General features: G+C 39.7%; 1 protein-coding gene across 9 annotated transcripts in view; it reads right to left on the bottom strand.

Annotated features, from left to right (window-relative positions):
* Positions 1-18271, bottom strand: part of GRIK1 (glutamate ionotropic receptor kainate type subunit 1) — a 363796-nt gene that overhangs the window by 113183 nt on the left and 232342 nt on the right. For all 9 annotated transcript variants that reach the window (XM_026515292.2, XM_026515224.2, XM_026515139.2 and 6 more), the window contains one exon: positions 7847-8028. In XM_026515292.2, the coding sequence (XP_026371077.1) occupies positions 7847-8028 (182 nt within the window). The remainder of the gene's footprint in view (positions 1-7846; positions 8029-18271) is intronic.

The following is an 18271-nucleotide window of genomic DNA, read 5'->3' on the forward strand; positions in this document are numbered from 1 at the left end:
GGTCACCAAGACAGGGGCAGGAGGGGAAAGTTGTTGAATGAAGAAGGAAGAGGAGAAAGATGTAGTGGGTTAAGTTTGGTGTGGAGATTTAATGACATCGGGCGAGGTATGATAGACTTGGGAAGTCAGGCCGAGAGGAGGTTTGGGGGCCGTTGTGACAAAGCGTAGGAGGTAATGCACTGACAGGGTTAGCAGTGGGAAACACTGAATCACTCTTGTAGTTTTGTCTAGGCACAATACCACTGATGCTACTGATGATGGTAAGCTCTCACATGTGGGATACTTCACGCATCAGTGGTGGGCTTAATGCCTTACAGGCATTGCCATATTTGACTTCTCTCAGAACAATGTGAGATATGTACTATGATATTCCCATTTTACAGATGTAGCAAATAGTGAATCACAGGTCCTTTGCTAAATGACCTCATCCAATACAGTGGGGTTTTTCATTATATTTTATTCCCCCTTTACCTTGGCATAGTCTTTAACACGTACAAAACATCTAGTACATGCTAGCTGAATAAATGGCGAAATTTACATCCTATAGGGTCACCCTTAAGCAGAAAGGATTTGGCTAACAATCATGGGGAAAGTAGGGTGGTCAGATTCTTTTGGTAAAATCTTGCATTTATGAAGTGTTGAGGAAGCTGATGTGGTTAGCACAGCAAGATGATTTTTAACCTACTTCAATCTTCAGGCTTCTTTAGAGAACCTGAGAGAAGCTGTGGATCCTTTCTCCTGAAAAAGGCACATTGAGGGGAATGAACATCCCCAAAATTTTGAACAAAGCCGAGGTTCACTGATCCTGCTAAGGGATGTTAAGACATGCTTTGATGTACACGTATTCAAATTATTTACATGATTCCTTCTAAATTACCCCCACTTCTATTGCAAGGATAATTTCCCTTATCACCTATTATAGCCAAATTCTGACGTAGCTGGAATTAAGCATTAGAGTATTTCTGAGGCATACATGTGATTTTTATTTCCTCCCAATTCAGATAGAAACAAATCCATACCCTTTTCCAAATCTATTGTTTGGGAGTTTTTGCGAGTATGCAAGTGGGCATCCTGGGCACTAAGAGTATGGGCACATTGCAAGTCCCTTCACTACATCGTTAGTTATCCACAGAGGTCAATTAATTCTTGTGCGTGTTAAGTAACATACTCATATCTATGAACTGCTCCTTCCAACCAAAACTAACTTTATGCTCAGGAAATGTAAATAGATTTTAATATCAGCCTGAGAGAAACAATTAGGATGAGAATGTGCTGCCAAAATAATTATATGATATACTACAAATTATCATCAGAATAAATTGAAAGTCATCATTATTACATTGTCAGGATTTAGCCAAAGTAATGGACTTCCTATCAATTAACTGTCTCCAGGACTACCGAAGGACTCAAGGAACTTAAAAACAAACAAACAAACAAACAAAAAACACGAGCTGCTTAATTGTTTCCCTATTTCTTTGAAAGTCTACTAAGTGCAATGTGCAGATTCTTTATGTTTGGACACTGGGAAGAGGATTCTTGATCACTTAAATTAGCAAGATTAGAATCCACCAATCCTATTTTACATGAAGTGACTGGGTGCAAGAAGAATCTACAGACTTGCTCAAAGTAGCATATTTAAAGGATCTAAGAAACTCAGGTCATGGGCATGTTAAGCCCTGGCTTGAAATCCCAGCCTTCCCACTAGGTAGATGACCTGGAACTCCATTTGTCACGTCTGTAACATGGGGTATTTTGACAGGACAAGAAGATATCCCAGTCAAATGCACAGCATATTCTGACACATAGTGAGTGCCCAGTGAATGGCAATTATTTTATTCTATTAGGACAAGTGCAGAATTTGCAAAGGGATCTACCAACCTTCAGTCTAAGACTCTAGTCCCAGTCCCCTCCCACTTTAGAAATGAGCTTCCCCGTCTTTCACCAGTCTGTGGGCATTGGATAGCCACATTTAGTGACTTTCATTTTCAAGCTCTCTTTTGCTCAAGGGGCCAGGATTTATTTTTTTCTTGTTTTTCCTGTTGTATCTTTCTCACCTTCAATCAGTGCTCAACAAATATGTGTTAAAGGAAAGAGTGAATTTTTCTACTGTGTCCCTACCACATTCTCTCCTAGGCGGCAATATAATCAACATTTCTTGAGGACTTACGTAAACTAGATGAGTGACTGGGTATTGGAGGATAGAATGAAACAGCTGCATTGAAGGAGTACAAAGCTTAACTAGAATGGGTTCCATGTTCTGTTGCGAGGAGAAGCAGTGGGCATCTTGGTGTATGTAACAGCAGCAGATTGGGATGCTTTTTTTCCCTTTTAAATCCTGAGATAAGTTTCAAATCCCAGCCTAGCCACTGCTGGCTCTGTGACCTGGGGCAAGTTATAAAATCTCTCTGTGCTCTGTCAGTTTCTTGTGTACACAATTTTCTCATAAAAATTAAGTGAGTGATGCGTTTTATCTGCTTAGCACAGTGCCTGGCCACACAGGAAGTTCCGTAAAAGGTAGTTCTTAAGGTCTTTGGCCTAGTCTGTGCGTTTGTGATTAGAGATGGAGTCGCGTATCTGACTTCGTGGGTGCGGGTTCCAAACACAGGTTTGCAACCTCCTGGCACATGGTGGCTCTACTGCTTGACTGGCTGTTTTCTGTGTTGAGAGATGAAGACTGACAGTGCTTCTGTCCTGTGGAAACATGAAATGAACCCCTTCTAACCACTTCTGCTTGTCCAGGTCCCAGGCAATAGGCCCAGCTTCTATGAGGAAAGAATCAATGCACCAAATTATTTGATTAATCAGCATTGCCACTGCACTTCCTAGTAGAGGGAAGCCAGGCATTAAAAAAAAAATACATTTTCTCCCTGGCCTGGTTTTTATGCTAATTGACAGAAAGGAAAAAAATAAAAGCAAGAGCTCACGAATGTTGACAGGAGAAAATGTGATATAATTCCACAAAATATTTTGCTACTCAAATGTTTTATGGAGACTAATGGCTCAATTATAGCTTCATACTCATTGCTATAAGTGTCGTGAGGGGAAAAAAGTCTCTCTTCTGACACACTTGTTCATGTAAACAAGAGAGCAGGTTTCCTGAGTCGGAAGCAGTATGTTCACGCTCAGTATGGCCGCTCTCCAGCTCAGGGACTTGGCCCAGCCCTGACGCAGCTTCCCTGCTGGATGGAGCATCACAGCGTTCCCTCCCTTTCTATCAGGGAAGCATTAGGATTCCGGTTACCGTGCTTGAAATTGTGACTTGCTTTCTCAATCCTATTACAGGATTTGAAAGTGACTATGCATTTCTCTGAAGAGGCAAATTTATTTTCAGGAAGTGGAATTGTAGGCTGAAGTGCTTTACAGTTCTTAGTCATATAGGATTTCAGAGGTTGAATAAAACCTTCCTTTGAGGAAACCGAGGCATAGAAGAGCAGCTTGTTCAAATGTCTTGGCAGAGTTGAGAGTATAGCATGCTAAGTCAGATGGAAGGGAGGTGATTTTGGAGATTGCTTTTATCAAGAGCTTCTAGTACAGTTCTTGGATCATTCATTCACCCATTTCCTTTATACATTCAACAGAGCAGTACTGAGCACTATGTGTCAAGTAATGTACATGCTTGGGATTCGGGACAACAAGACAAAGGAGGTCTCTGTCCTCTAGGAGGTTATGGTATTGTAAGGAATATGGACAACAAATGAGGCAATGTCTGGATAATTGCATTACAAGCATGCTCATTACATGGTAGATGAAATTATTACTATCTCTGAGCTTCAATTTTTGTTTGCAAAAGAGGGAAAATACTAATTATACCAGGAGTTATTGTGCAGAATAAAGGAGATGGTTGTTTATCACCCAGCATGGTGCTGGGCACGTTTTAGGTGTGCTGGTACAGAGTCTTCTTATTTCATTCCTTATCTTTAAATTCACCTTCCATCAGCCACTCTCTCGGTAGACTCACACTCAGAAATGAACAAGGGTGCAGATAAGGTGGGCACTGAAGAGTGGAAGAGAGTGGGACTTGGAGGAAGTGAAAACGAGGAGTTGCAGAGAACTGGGGGTGTCCACACTGGAGACAGGCTGGGAGACAGGAGTATCCTCATGAAGCACTAGGACACCAGATGGGAGGTGGCGGATGGGCCAGGAGAGAAGAGTGAGGGGATGGGTCCCCTGTGTGTGCTGTTGGTTGCTGGGGCCACTCTCAGGCTACAGAAATTCACAAAGACAGTTCATTCATACAAAATCTCTCTTCCTCTGTAGCCTAATCAAGTCTTGACATTTGAATTTCTAACTAATTTTTGGGAAATAACTTTTCAGATTCTCATCATATAGCATTTGTTCAATATGAATAGAAATAATTTGCTGTAGTGATTAGCATGCCCAAGAATAACGATAGACTTCTCCCCAATTTTTACTTTTAGATAAATGTCAGATATATTCTTTAAAGTGCATTTGATTTCTTTTTTTTTTCTGAAGAATCATTAAAAAGTAGTAAAATATGATGAAGATGCAGGGAAATGCACAGAAATAATGGGAAATGTGCTTGAGAAGAAAGCCAAGTTGACCTGGCAGAGAAAATTTTATCAGCAATGATTTTAGTCCCCAAAAAAGCATGAGCTATTAATATGAATTTCATCTAAGGGAGACCAGCAGCAAGTGGTTGTATTTTTTCTAGATGTTTCTGGAAACCTACTTCAAAATAGAATGGCTCATCCATTCTGAATGGGGCCCTTCACGGTGAAGTGGGCACACGGGCTTTGAAAATAGGTGGGTCTGGAGACCAGGAGGCAGCCTGGCCACTCAGAGAGTGACCTCATCAGGGCACTTAACCTATCTGACCTATAGTTTCTTCAACTCTGAACTGAGAATACCAAATTTACCCCAGGGTTTATTTAAGGCTGCATAAGACAGTATATAGGAAGCCAGGTACCCAGTAGAAGAGGTAGGAAGAGAATGGTTGAATGGTAGCCAGAATTAGGACCTGAACTCTTGTAGTCTCCAGCTTCCCTAGGGACACCCTTGGTAGACAGATGCAGGAAAGGTCTCTTTGTATCTACATATTGTTGCCCAAAACCAATGGGTCAAGTCAAACTGGATCACACAGAAGACTCAGGCCTCATTTTGACCAGAATAGAAAGTCTTGAGGTCTTCAATCTCACTTTCCAACCACACAGCTTCTTGGAGGTCCAGATTAAACCTGGTTAAACCAACCTGGAGGCCCTTCACGGCAACCTGGATCGTCTGCTGTTATTTCACAGTGTGATGTATTTTCACATGCAGTAAAGGAGGGGTTTTATGCTAGAACATTCTAAAAAGGTTCCCCCCCCAACATTTGTAGCTCATTTGTCTACAATAATAGGTGGGTGAACATGCCCTTTAGTAGTTTCTCCCAATGCCTCACGGCAGTCTTACCACGCACATGATGAGGAAGACTGAACACAAGATAAAATATGATATGGCACAGGATAGAGGCAAAAGGGCTCATGTCAATGGCTAGAACAAAGCTGAACTAATCCCTCTCCCCCCCACCCCTAGCAGACATTTCTTGGGAGTGCTTCACTACAAGGGTTTTTTTTTGGTTTGTTATTTAAAAAATCGGTCTGGATGATGTAATCTCTATGTTACCAGAAAAGAGCCACTTGCTTCAAAGGAACATCATATCCATATTGATTGAAATAGTGGAGAAACTCTAGCAGCTCTTTCCCAGGCTTGCCCATTCTAAGCCTGTGCTTTGGGAGAGAGGTAGCCAGTTATGTGAGCCAAATGGGTATCTCACTAAGAGAAGCCTCATCGGCAAATCATTCTCTTAAACGTAATGAAGTCCCCAGTCTCTGTTACAACAGGCTCCTGGGAAGAGATGCTTCTTTGCATTTTGAGGGCTACACATAAAATCTGGGTGTTTTTCTCAGTTCTGGTTCACACCCCATTACACACTTTAATGAACTATATTGAAATTCTCAAATGAAGCCTTAAGATAAAGTGCCGTTGATTGTATTTATTTTACCTTTAAAGTGAGCTGTTGACATCACAGCAGCATGCTTGTTTTCTTTACTGAGAGATCGCCATAATTATAATATCTAAAGATTTGTTAATGCCATTATATAGTCTAGGAGAAGGTAACACAAATTCTCCACCTAACTGGAAGAGTGACATTTCATAATGACAAGGTGCAGGGTGGGACAGAGGAGGCTGAGTTCGTTTCTCGATCCTCTCAAGTGAGAGGATTAGCCTTGATGATGTCTAAGGTTTTTGTTTTGTTTTGTTTTCATTTTTGAATTTTTTTAGTAGTCTCCACACCCAGCATGGAGCCCAGTGGGGGCTTAAATTCACAACCCTGAGATCCAGACCTGAGCTGACATCAAGGGTTGGATAGACGCTTAACGGACTGAGCCACCCAGGAGTGGCCCTAACATTGTTTTCAACTGTAACTTTAAAATATGTTCTATGACTTGAAATAGATTTTTAGTGTAATCATCCAGGAGACAATAGAAGGCTCTAATCAACTTAACTGATTGTCTACTTTCAGTGAAATTAAAAACTCAACTCTGAACGCCATGGCTTCAGAGAGATGGCCTTCAAGTATGAGATCCAGCATTGGACAGTCAGGCAGGATGGCTGCTCGAAGAGCTCTCTCAAGTGACTTGGAAATCTGCAGCTCTACGTTTGTGCGGAGGGGTTGGTCTACTTATAAAATTAGTGTCCATTGCCAGTCAACCACATAGCACATCCCAAACCTTTTAAACTAGGGAGTACAATAATAGTTTGTTTCATTTCAGATAAGAACATTGCTTTATGCCACAACAACTGCTTAAATTAAATTCAAAGAGACACCCATTAAGGCCACATAAATATGACCTGGCTGTTTTTTCCCATGTTCCTCCAAATTCATCCCTTGATCTTTTATTAATGCGTCTATTTTAGGCGTCTGGCTAGCCTTTTCCATTGTCTTTGTCTATGCCAGAGTTTCTCAACTTCAGCACTATTGGCATTTTAGGGTACACAACTCTTTGTTGTGGGGAATGTCCTGTGCATTATAGAATGTTTACTATCATCCCTGGCCTCTAATTACTAGTTGCCAGGAGAGTGCCACTCTCCCCAATATGACAACAAAAATGTGTCCAGACATTGCCAAAAGACCCTGAGGATACAAAAATCACTCTGGGTTGAGGACCACTAGTCTGCTTTATCTTTTTTAATTTTTAGTTTTCTCTTGTGGGCCTAAGACCAGTGCTATATCCTGAAGTGCTCAGAAATGATTACCCTGTTGTTATCATTATTCCTAACATTCCTAACATCTTTCATTTATATACGATTTCACAATTTATCAAGTGTTTCCACCCACATTACTCATCAGGATTAATGCATGACAGTTCATTGTCTGTGACAAGTTAGAAGAGGGAAGCATCTTTTCTTTGTTGTCCCTGTGCCCCCTTTTCACTCTGCTCAGTATCCTGCATGTTTGACACAGAGGTCTTGCCATGAGGAAGATGTATTTAGGACAAGTCAGGCGTTACGTAAATGAAATCTGCTCAGTCTTTTCAAGAGATGTAAAAGAAAAGTTGCTTAATCACCTTGAAATGTCATCCTTCTCTGTTGACAGGATGAACATACCTCCCAATAATAGGACCCCATATCTACAACTATACACAACAGGTGGCCTTTTTGAACTCCCTGAGCCCTACGAACTCCCTGAATCCTTTAAAAGGGTTCTGAAAGCAGCAATCCTCAGCCTAAAGCAGACTACTGCAGTTTTATCACACTGCTCTAAGTGAAACCAGATGGCATTTTTGAGAAAGGGAAGTGAACAAATCCCCTCCCCTCCACTTCACCTCCTCCCTGCCCCTCTTACCTGCTTAAGGATTTCAGCAGCTGTTCCATGGGAACAATCAAATATCACATAGAACTCCTTGCCCTTCTTCATCTCCTTGAGTAAAGGCTTGGCATCTTTATTCCCCGAGGGCAGCTGGCGGATTTTGATTTTAATGTTATATCTGGAGGGAGCTTTGATGAGCTCTTGCAGACGAATGAGACCTAGAAAATGACATCCCATCATGCAACAGACTGTTCTGTCTAAAGAAGATTTGTTTATTGCCATTTACAGGCAAACTCATATCATTCCCAAAATGTATCAAGTGGCCACCTTCCTAAAGATTATGCTATTGACTTCTCATTTGTCATTTCCCTTTCTGTGGTGGATTATACTGTATTTTCCTTTTGTGGGCGTGTGTGGTTTGGAAACACAATTGTCCTAAGTGAATATTGAATTTAGCTAAATGCAATTGTCCTCTCCAGCTTTTGGTCAACACCACAAATCTTTAACAAACCAACTCTGTAACGGTAAAACTTCTGTAAACAAAAGTTGCTTGAAGTTTCCAAAGGTGTTCAATGAAATGGATAATACTTGCTAAAAAACAAAAACAAAAACAGACAATAGAATACTAGAATTTCGTGGCGCTATAAATGTCTGTAAGCTTTTCATCAACTATTTATGTATAGCATACTGTTTCCCAGCTATATAATTTTCTATATAATTTTCCAGTTCCTACCATATAAACCATTTAGAAATGGCTTATCACATCCTCTTTCTAATATGATTGAACATTGAATTGGAAAACTCTTTCTTGATTAAAAAAAAGAAAGGCCATGGAGTTTTTAGAGATTATGATAATAAAAGCAGAAACAAAATTCCTTTAAAATCCACTATCGATGATTGTAGGAAAGTGTATACAGCCAACTAACTTGACGGAGAATATTTGATTCACCATGAGTGTGAAACTACCGAGCTGCACCATTCTTTAATAGACACACTTTACCAGGGCAAGACACACGGCTGTATGAAGCCTCCGTCTTATTTCCCTTAACATTAACTTGTGATTGCTGCTCTGCATGACGCTGGCTCTCACTCAAGGACTCTCACCACATTGGAAAATTGAATTTTTTTTATTACACGTTCTATGTCTTTAGGATTTGTCAACTTCAAGTAATCTATAGGCAATATTAAGTTTTATCAGTATTCAGATGGAAACTTGGGTATGCACTCTCATGGATGCCAGCTACCTCTGGACTTGAAGCATGTCTTTCATTTTCTTGTTTTATTTATGTAGTTATCCACCCCCTCCACCCAAGCCACATTTTTGTGGCTCAGATGTTAAAAGATTCCTCTAATAGCTTGAATAGGTTGCATTCTGAAGCACCTACAGTAACTATGTAATTAAGCTGCTCTTCAGAGTCTAATGGATGCAAACAACGGGGGGCAGGGGTAGCAGTGGTTAGGATCTGTAGAGCCCTAACAAGATTTACTGCTCATTATTTTTTTAAAAATTTACATAATGATTGAAATTGTTAGAATGTAGCCTTCGGGAACTCTTGCTTTTTTTCAAACCAATCAGCGTGGTGGAAGGCTCTCAAGTACCAGTAAAGAGCCACTCATCCTTTCCGCTTCTGGGATGACTAGTCCTGAGCCACGGATGAGTACTAAAAATGGAAGAAAACCGAGCACCTGGGCTTGCGTAGTTATTAGTCCTCCAATAATCATGTGAAGTAAGCATTACTAACTTCATTATTTCCAACAAGGAAACAGGCTCAGAGCAGTTAAGTAAGTTGTCAGGGCCACAGAGATAGTTCGTAGGAACCATGCGTTTAAATCATTTCCTGTTGCGTCCAGCACTCAATCTTTCTACCTCACAGTCCAGCCTTACAAACACAGATTGCTGGTGCTGAGGGAACAGAGATAATTTTGGATTATTTAATGAGATGGGAAAAAAATAGAATCAGGGACCCACTCTCCTTTCTTTTTTACTCCTGGTTTACTTGAGTCTTGTTTGTGTTTTTTTCTATCGCCCTCCTGCTTTGCAATTGCATAGTTGCTTTTTTTTCCTTCCTTTCTTCCTTCCTTCCTTCCTTCCTTCCTTCCTTCCTTCCTTCCTTCCTTCCTTCTTCCTTCCTTCCTTCCTTCCTTCCTTCCTTCCTTCCTTCCTTCCTTCTTTCTTTCTTTCTTCCTTTCTTTCTTTCTTTCTTTCTTTTTTTATTCTAGAGCATGACCACAAAGGAGATCAATGTGACCTTTAATTAAAACAGGAAAACCATTTAAAAAGTGCATTTCATGTGCTGCAACAAACCGCTTATTTGTTCTTTGCTGAATGGAATATCAGTATGAAGTGCATCTTCCTATTACGAGCACTTACCATGTTAACGGTATTTTAAAGTTGAATACATTTTCTCACTTTGTTCATTCATTTTTACGGGAAAACATTTCCTGAATGCTCATTATGTGCCAAACCCCATGCTAAACCCAGGGTGTGGGACATGAACCCATCTTATTTTAAGAAAGGGGCTTCAGTTGTTCCTATGTGGCTAGAACCGTAATAAACAATGTACTGGTCGTTTGTAACGTAAGTATTGTAATACGTTAGTAACAATCTTGCAGCCTTGTTTTCCAGCATTCATCTCATTTCGATCAGCTCAGTATATTGCACTAATTGTTTCAGGTATTTTCATTACTTGAAATCTACCATGTGTCCGAGATGATTCAATCTATTTAAGTCAACACTGCTAGCAGAACTTGTAAATTTACAGTAATTCAGAATCAGGAAGGAAAACAGTTCACCAGTGTTTAGTTTTATCTGGAGATCCTCAGGTTGGAATAAAGTGGTATAAAAAGCAAAAGCAAAAAACAACAAAACAAAACAAAACAAAAAAAGCTTGTAGAAGGATTTCATCCCATCAACTCCTGTGACATCGATGAGTATCAATCACTATTCAATTTTTATAAATCACGATCTGAGGCTGATGGAGGCTGATGGAGCAACCTGTTCAAGACCCTAAGGTCTTATTAAGGTTATTCAGTCCAGAACTTGAAGCCAGGTCTCCTTTCTGACTCCCAATCTCAGACTCTTTTTACCAAATCAGTGGTCCCTCTTGACTTCTGGATTTCAGGTCAACTAACTAACGGACTGATTGACTGACTAACTAACTAACTAACTAACTAACTAGCTATATGAATAAGTAACTGGATAAATAAAATAGAGAAAGAAAACTTTGGACTTGCATAAAAGCATTCAACCTTAGTTGGAAAATGAGGCCGTTAATAGACATTTTGCTCTCTCCTCCTCAAAAAAGGTGACTATGCATTTTTACCACTGTTTCCCCATAGAGAGTTATTTTAATACCAATAGAGGAGAAAGGAGAACAACTCAGTACAAAAGACCAGTTTCTAATTGGTCTAAATTTATCTTTTGGAAATACTCACTACTAAGTCCCTAATTTTCTCAGTTTGTCTGCTTGCCGGTGAATTGGCCTCAGGAAGGAAGATGGTCAGCAGATTTAAAGAGCACAGAGGAAGTTGCGGGAAGAAGAAGGGTGGAACAGTGAGGTTTACATTTCTCTTCCCAAAGCAATTGCTTGCTTAAAAAAAAAAAAAACGCCTTTCTGCCTTTATTGGCAAACATTGTAGAATTTACAATTTAAAAGCCTCCCCCTCCAGGAGAAAAAAAATAAAGAAAGTGTTCCCTTTTATCCTTTTATTTGCATTTTGCAACAATCCATCAATCATTTACGGTTTCATTGTAAAGAATAGTGAAAAATTATTTGCTAAACAAAGGGAAGGGAAATTGATGTAGGCACAACTCCTAACTTTGCTAATGGTCATCCTGTGTTCAGAAGCTAGCCTTGAGGAGGGACCCAGTTCTCCCAGGATGGGACTCTGGGTGCAGAGGAAGGTTACGGTGCATGCGAATCTGGGGATGGTGGTAGTCTTTCTACCTACCTCACGGTGGAGGGACTTGAAAAATAAAATGCAGTTAAGGGGACAACCAAACCCAACTGAGGGATCTTCTACAATAAAACTCACCTGGACTCTTCAAAAATGTTGAGGTCATGGAAGGCAAAGGAAGGCTGAACCAAAGGAGACCAAAGGGGAGTAAAATATGATGACAGCTAAATACAATGAGTGATCCTGGATTCAAAAAAATCCTGTAAGGGCAACTATTGTGTCAGTTAGAGAAACTGTAATATGGTGTGTGTGTGTGTGTGTGTGTGTGTGTAAAGAGAGAGGGAGAGAGAGATTAGTGCAGACCCAGCAACCTCGTTCTCAACGATCAGCCTTTTCCTGTGAGGAGAGGGTGTGAGGGGTACCTGGGCACGGGGGACTTCTACAAGGGTGCGGAGTCAGATAAGTTGGCCCTGACTCCCTTCCATCCAGGTGAAAAATGCCAAAGGGCCCCCAACACCATTGGCCAAGAGCAGCACAGGGGGCTCTCTGTGCCTGGGGAAAAGCCATGCGCTGGAGGAGAAACCATGGTAGCCTCCAGTTGCTGGGAAAACCTCAGTTGTTTAGAATAACCTGCAATGAGCCCTTCTGGCCAGCAAATACCTGCTTCCCCAGACTCCGTCATCTCTGCAGAGCATTCTTTAAGAACTATTATCCCATTTGTATATAATAGTATTGTGTTAGTGTTCAGTTTTCTGTGGTTGGCAATTGTAGTGTGGTTATAACAAGGAAGGCCCTAGTTCTTAGGAAATACATACTACTGTACTTAGGGTCTACCAAAGGTCAGGATGTCTGCCACCTACTTTCAAATGATTCAACAACACTATTACTTATTACTATTATTATTTATTGTTGCTGTAGTTATTTTATGTTGAGAGAATCACAGAGCATTAAAACAAAGGATTACATGTTGAACCTAGATGAAAGGCATACAGGAGCTCAGTGTGCTTTCTGGCATCTTTTTTCTAAGTTCACATCTTGCTAAATAAAAAGAGTAAACATGGGCCTAGAAAATAACACAAGAGCCTCTTTCCTCCACTTCCATCCTCAGGAATGCAATTGGAAACCACGTCTTTGGTTTTAAAAGCACTTCAGAGCCAGGAGCCTATTTATTTCACATGAGTTTGAGCTGGGCTCTGCATATGGAGATAACTTTCAAAAATGTCCCAATGGCCAATCCTAAAACCTAGTTTTGGCCACCTATCCACTCCGTGCACTCAGACACGACACAGAAAAATGCTGATTTGCATGCACAGGGAGTGACTCTGGGAATAGGCGGAGCATATGGAGGAGGGAAAAAAGAAGCTGCTATTTCCAGTGAGTGTTTAAAATTTCCCATGCCTTCTTCTTAAATAATAATAAACTTTGCTATTTACATTACTCCTTTTATGAAGGATGCTACGTGCCTTATAAGTATCTTAATAAACCTCAGAATATACCTTTGAAATGAAAAGGTGTCAGTACTATTTTACAGTAAGGAAAGTGAGACACAGTGAAGTTAATTGTTTAGATCGGCCCTAAAAATAAGTCACAGATGCCAGGAATTGGAAGGGACCTTAAGGTCAAACCCCTCCTTGATGCATGATTCCCCTCCACACAGCTGCTGCTAAACACCTCTCTATTTGAGAAATTCTCCACCTCACACTGCAGCCCTGTTCTTTTCTGGACAGCTTAGTTATATGCAATGAGTATTAGTTCAAAAGGAAAGTACCTAGGTTTTCTTGAGTCTTAATCCAATTCTCTGTTCATTAGACCACATCAGTGGGGTTGATGCCATGAAAATGAACACAGTAAATCATTGGGACCCACAGATAAGATCGTGCATTTTAAATGTTAATTTTCTCTTCATTTGTACTCAGAAACATGGAAAATGGCATTTCACAAACTTGTTGGTGTGTTAATATACCCAGATCTAATAGGATTCTTAAGGGGATCTATGTACCCTCTAGAGGGAAGGAAAAATCAGAACTGAGAAATGGAAACGGGTAAGTGAATGAATTACCTGGGGGAAATATAGCACTTTTAAGTGCAGATCTTCATACATATGATTTTTCAAAAGTGCATCAAAAAAAAAAAAAAAAAAAAAAAAAAAAGCTAGAGACTTCCCAAAAGAAAAATTGTGTCCCTTGATCAAAGGACCTCAAAGAAGAATCTAGTCAAAATATTTGAGATGAACTATGTTGCAGTTAGCTCAACCAGAGTATTTTAGTCTTGACTTCCTGCTGATATCAATGGTAGCTAAAAATAATATACCCCTGTGCAATACCTAAAGATTGGTTTCCAAACAGTATTCTGAAAATTTGCATAGGGTTCAGGGCAGAGGACTGGAGTGGGTAGATAGGTAGGGTAGAAAAGAGTGAGGACAGAGAAAAAAAAAAAAAAAGAACTATAATTTATTATCTTGTTGGTTGTGAGTGCCAAGGACTTCTATTCTCCAGCTATTTCAGGTGGAATTGTGAGAGGGCTTGTAGCAGAAGTGCTCTGGCTAGCACAAATGGTCATCATAACACAGTGGGGTGAGCTGTGATTGCTGAAAGGGAAGAATTTACTTTTGTTTTATTTGGCACTGATTGCATACTGAATATCTTTCATTTTGGCTTGGTAGTTTATGACAAAATGTTGATTTTCTCCAAGTCCAAATTTTAGGTCTCTGTCAAGGTTCTTGGTTCTGAACAATATATTCTTTCTGTTTTCTATGGGAAGATGGAGGGAAAGGTAATAAACATAATAAATCTAAGTCACTATTTAAATACAGCCATACAGCCATAAAAGCAATTATTTCACTAAGTTGTAGAGTGGCTGAGCATATTAAATGAGTTAATTATACAAAATATTTAAAAGAGTGTGTGCCACATAATCAGAACTCAAGAATTTAGTTATTGTGTTATTTGTGGTTGTCATTTCTCTTGTGTTTTCTCCTTGAATTTATTGTTTCTTCCAATCACTAACATTTTTATGTATGTTAACCATATTTCAAACTAATCCTCATTGTAAAGCTTTGAGATAATGTTTCAAGTGATAGTTAATAGCTATTTTAGGCTGCATTTTAGAAATCTCATGGCTCTGATGTGTTGAGAAAAATGCCTTAAGGAAACTGTGGATGAAAAAAAATCTCTTGAGGACTATATGTTGTGGACTCAGGGCTAGAGGCATCTGGCTGGAACTCATTTCCTTAATGGCCTTATCTAGTCCCATCTATATGCTGAGGGCTCTTGAATTTGTATCTCCAGCTCACACCACCTTTTGAACTCCAGACATATATTACCTGCCTATTCATCACCTTCATTTGAATATAGTAGATATTACAAATTCAAACTTCCCATGTTTATGACTGAACAAACTCCTGATATCGTCCTTATTCCTCCAAAGTAGTTCCATCTATAACCTTCCCCACCTCAGGTGATGTTAACGCCTTCCATTGGTTCAGGCTAAAAAGGTTAGACTCACTCTTCATTCTTCTGTTTCTCTCTCAGCTAGCTTCCACCTCTTCAGGGCATTATGCTAGCTCAACATTTGAAATATTTCAAGAAACTGACAATTTCTTACTCCTCTATTACTTACCTTCCTCAGTTGCCTTGATTTCTCTAGAAGCTATCTATGTTTACCTTTGCCTGCCTGTGTTGTATTATCGATACAAGAGCCAGAATGATTTTTTGATGATGGAAATCTGATCATGTCACTCCTCTGCTGTAAACTGTCCAATGGTTTTCCCATTTCATGAAAAGCAGAAGCTCTCCCTGATGTCTGTAAAGTCCTCCACGATCTATATGGTGTGTCTCTCTGACTACTTTCCCACTACCCTTCCCCTATCACACTGATCCCACTGCACTGGCCTCTTTGTTTGTTATAAATAAATATTTATTGGAACACATCATACTTGTTCATTTGCATGTTGCCTATGGCTGTTTTCTTGCTACCGTGGCAGAGGGAAATCGTCATGACCATACGACCCACAAAACTTGAGCTATATACTATCTGGCCCTTTAGAGATAAAAGTTTGTTGGCCCCTGCTCTACAGAACTAGTTGTGGCTGCATTTCACTGAGATTGGACTTGAAAAAGCAGAAACTGCTAATATCCTCCACACAGCATTTGGTGCTCAGCTTCTCAGCTCTTTTTGATGTGCGAAGGGATAGAAACCAGGCTTCCACCAGGGGTCTAATGAAGCAGAGGGGATGACCAATGAGCAGCAATTTCTCATTGCCTAGGGTCACCTCTGGATGTGGGAATCAGAGAGAAGTAGGTGACTGATGGGAAGAACATCCAGGCAACAGAGAGAGAGAGAGAAAGAGAGAGAGAGAGAGATGAAGCAAAACAAAACTTCACTCCAACAGTTCTCTAGGGTTTTTCTACATTTTTACTTCCAGAGGACAGAATTCTGCCTGCTAGTATTTAGTGAATTGAATTTTGTCCTTAGAGACAAGCACAGTGCTCCCCTTGACTTCAATGGGAGTCATGGGCCATTTGGTCCCCCAGACATCTGTGCTGGCTTCAGGCTATTTAACAAACTCCTAAACAAATCCCAATAAAGTGTTCTTTAATGGGTACTTAATTCTGGTGTGAGGGCGGATGCTGAGCACACCTAAGTCCTTTCTTTTCCTTCAGGTTTACTAAGTTTTCTCCTTTTTATGGCTTCATAATTACTGCAACCAAAACCCTGAGTCAAGCAGTATTAAACCTACTCAAAAGCAAAAGATGTCTGCTTTTATTGATCTCTGTTGACCTGTTTACTCTCTGGGTTCCAATTTAATGGCTCAATTGATTATTCATTTACATTTTTAATTTCTTTGTGGGCAACATCATTTTAACATGAATCATTTCTAACTTAATGGGCAACATACAAACTCATTTGGGATATTCAACTTTAGCAAGGAGTTATTGAGCAACAGGGCTCAGGTGAACTTAATAGGGATGAAAAGCAGATTTCACTTTCTTGTAAAAAAATGATAGAAATGATAATTTGAGTTTCCTCCTGTGCAAAATCCCCATCAATTATGAGTGCTCACCTGAAATCAGAAGGTTGTTTAGGACATCAACTTCTGTGTTATCCTTTTACAAATTATAGTTTGTCTAAATACAATTTGAAATCTATAACAGTTATGCTCACACCTTCAGTTGAGCTCTTAAATTAAATCTAAAAGTTTTAATATCATTCATTAATTTGTTTTCCCTTTGGATGGCCCTGCTTTCCTGGTGATGTAGAAATAGAAAAATTTGTACTACCGAGTGTACTACATAAGAAGAAATAGTATGACTTTATTTGCTCATGCAATTCTCTATTTACAAAGATAAGCAACATGGAAGATCTGACCACACTTAATTTATAATTGAAGGGGAACAGAATTTGCCAGTCCAAACTGTTTCTTTTTGGCATGGGGATTATTATAAGATATATATATATATATAAAGATTTTATTTATTTATTCATGAAAGACAGAGAGAGAGGCAGAGGCAAAAACAGGCTCCCTGAGGAACAGGAAGCCCATTGTGGGACTGGATCCGAGGACTCTGGGATCATGACCTGAGCAGAAGGTCAACACTTAACCAACTGAGCCACCCAGGTGCCCCAAGATATTTATTTTTAAGAAACAGCAGGCACAGATGGAGCTCTGAGATCTAAGTAGATGTTACCCTTTTGTAAGAGACATTTACATGTGTAAGGGAAATCTTCATTTGTAAGGGTGTCTACCTCACTGTACCAGGAAGAGGGGAATGACTAAATCTCTAGAAATTCTTCTCAATGAGGAAGGCAAGGCAGGACTTAAATATGCATAACAACCTTACCCTTGTTCACCCTGCTTTTCCTGATAACCTCCCATAACTGACTCTCCAACCCCAACATCTATTGTCTTTAGCAGAAGATGGTATTTAAGGTGATGGCTTTGGCCATTTCAGAGAGTTACTTAGTTTTCTTGGGTCTGTCCCGTGCTTACAGATGGTATACCTCTTATTAAACTTTTGTTTGCTTTACTTCTGTTAATTTGTCTCATGTCAATTTAATTGCTTGACCAACCAAAGATCCTAGAAGGGAGGAAGGGAAAACTTTTCCACCCTTGCACATTATAATATTCCCTCTCAAGGCCTTTTAAATATGCTTGTGGAATTCATTTGATGGTATGTTTTTCTTCCCAGCAAGCAGGTGAAGCTTTAAGAATATAACTGCCTGTGGCTTATTCTTCCCTGTAGGACTGTTTTGAATATAACATTTATAAGTTATATATCCAATCACCTTCCTTCACTTCTTTCTAAAATGAGATGAGGTCTAAGAAAATACACAAATGCATATTTCCAACCAGAACAGTCTCTTTTATCTGACAGTTTAAAATGGAACCAGAGTTTAGTGCAAAGTAGAGGAGGCTTACTATTCATCCTCCAAGAAGTAGAAAGTACTAGTGCTTGGTGAAAAGGACAATGAAAAATGAAATACTAGTAAAAATGTTGTAAGTGCTTTGTTTTATTAATTTTCACTGATGATTTTCTTACCTTATTACCAAATGTGTAGATCAAG

Source organism: Ursus arctos, unplaced genomic scaffold (assembly GCF_023065955.2).
Source record: "Ursus arctos isolate Adak ecotype North America unplaced genomic scaffold, UrsArc2.0 scaffold_4, whole genome shotgun sequence".
Taxonomy (NCBI): Eukaryota; Metazoa; Chordata; class Mammalia; order Carnivora; family Ursidae; genus Ursus; species Ursus arctos.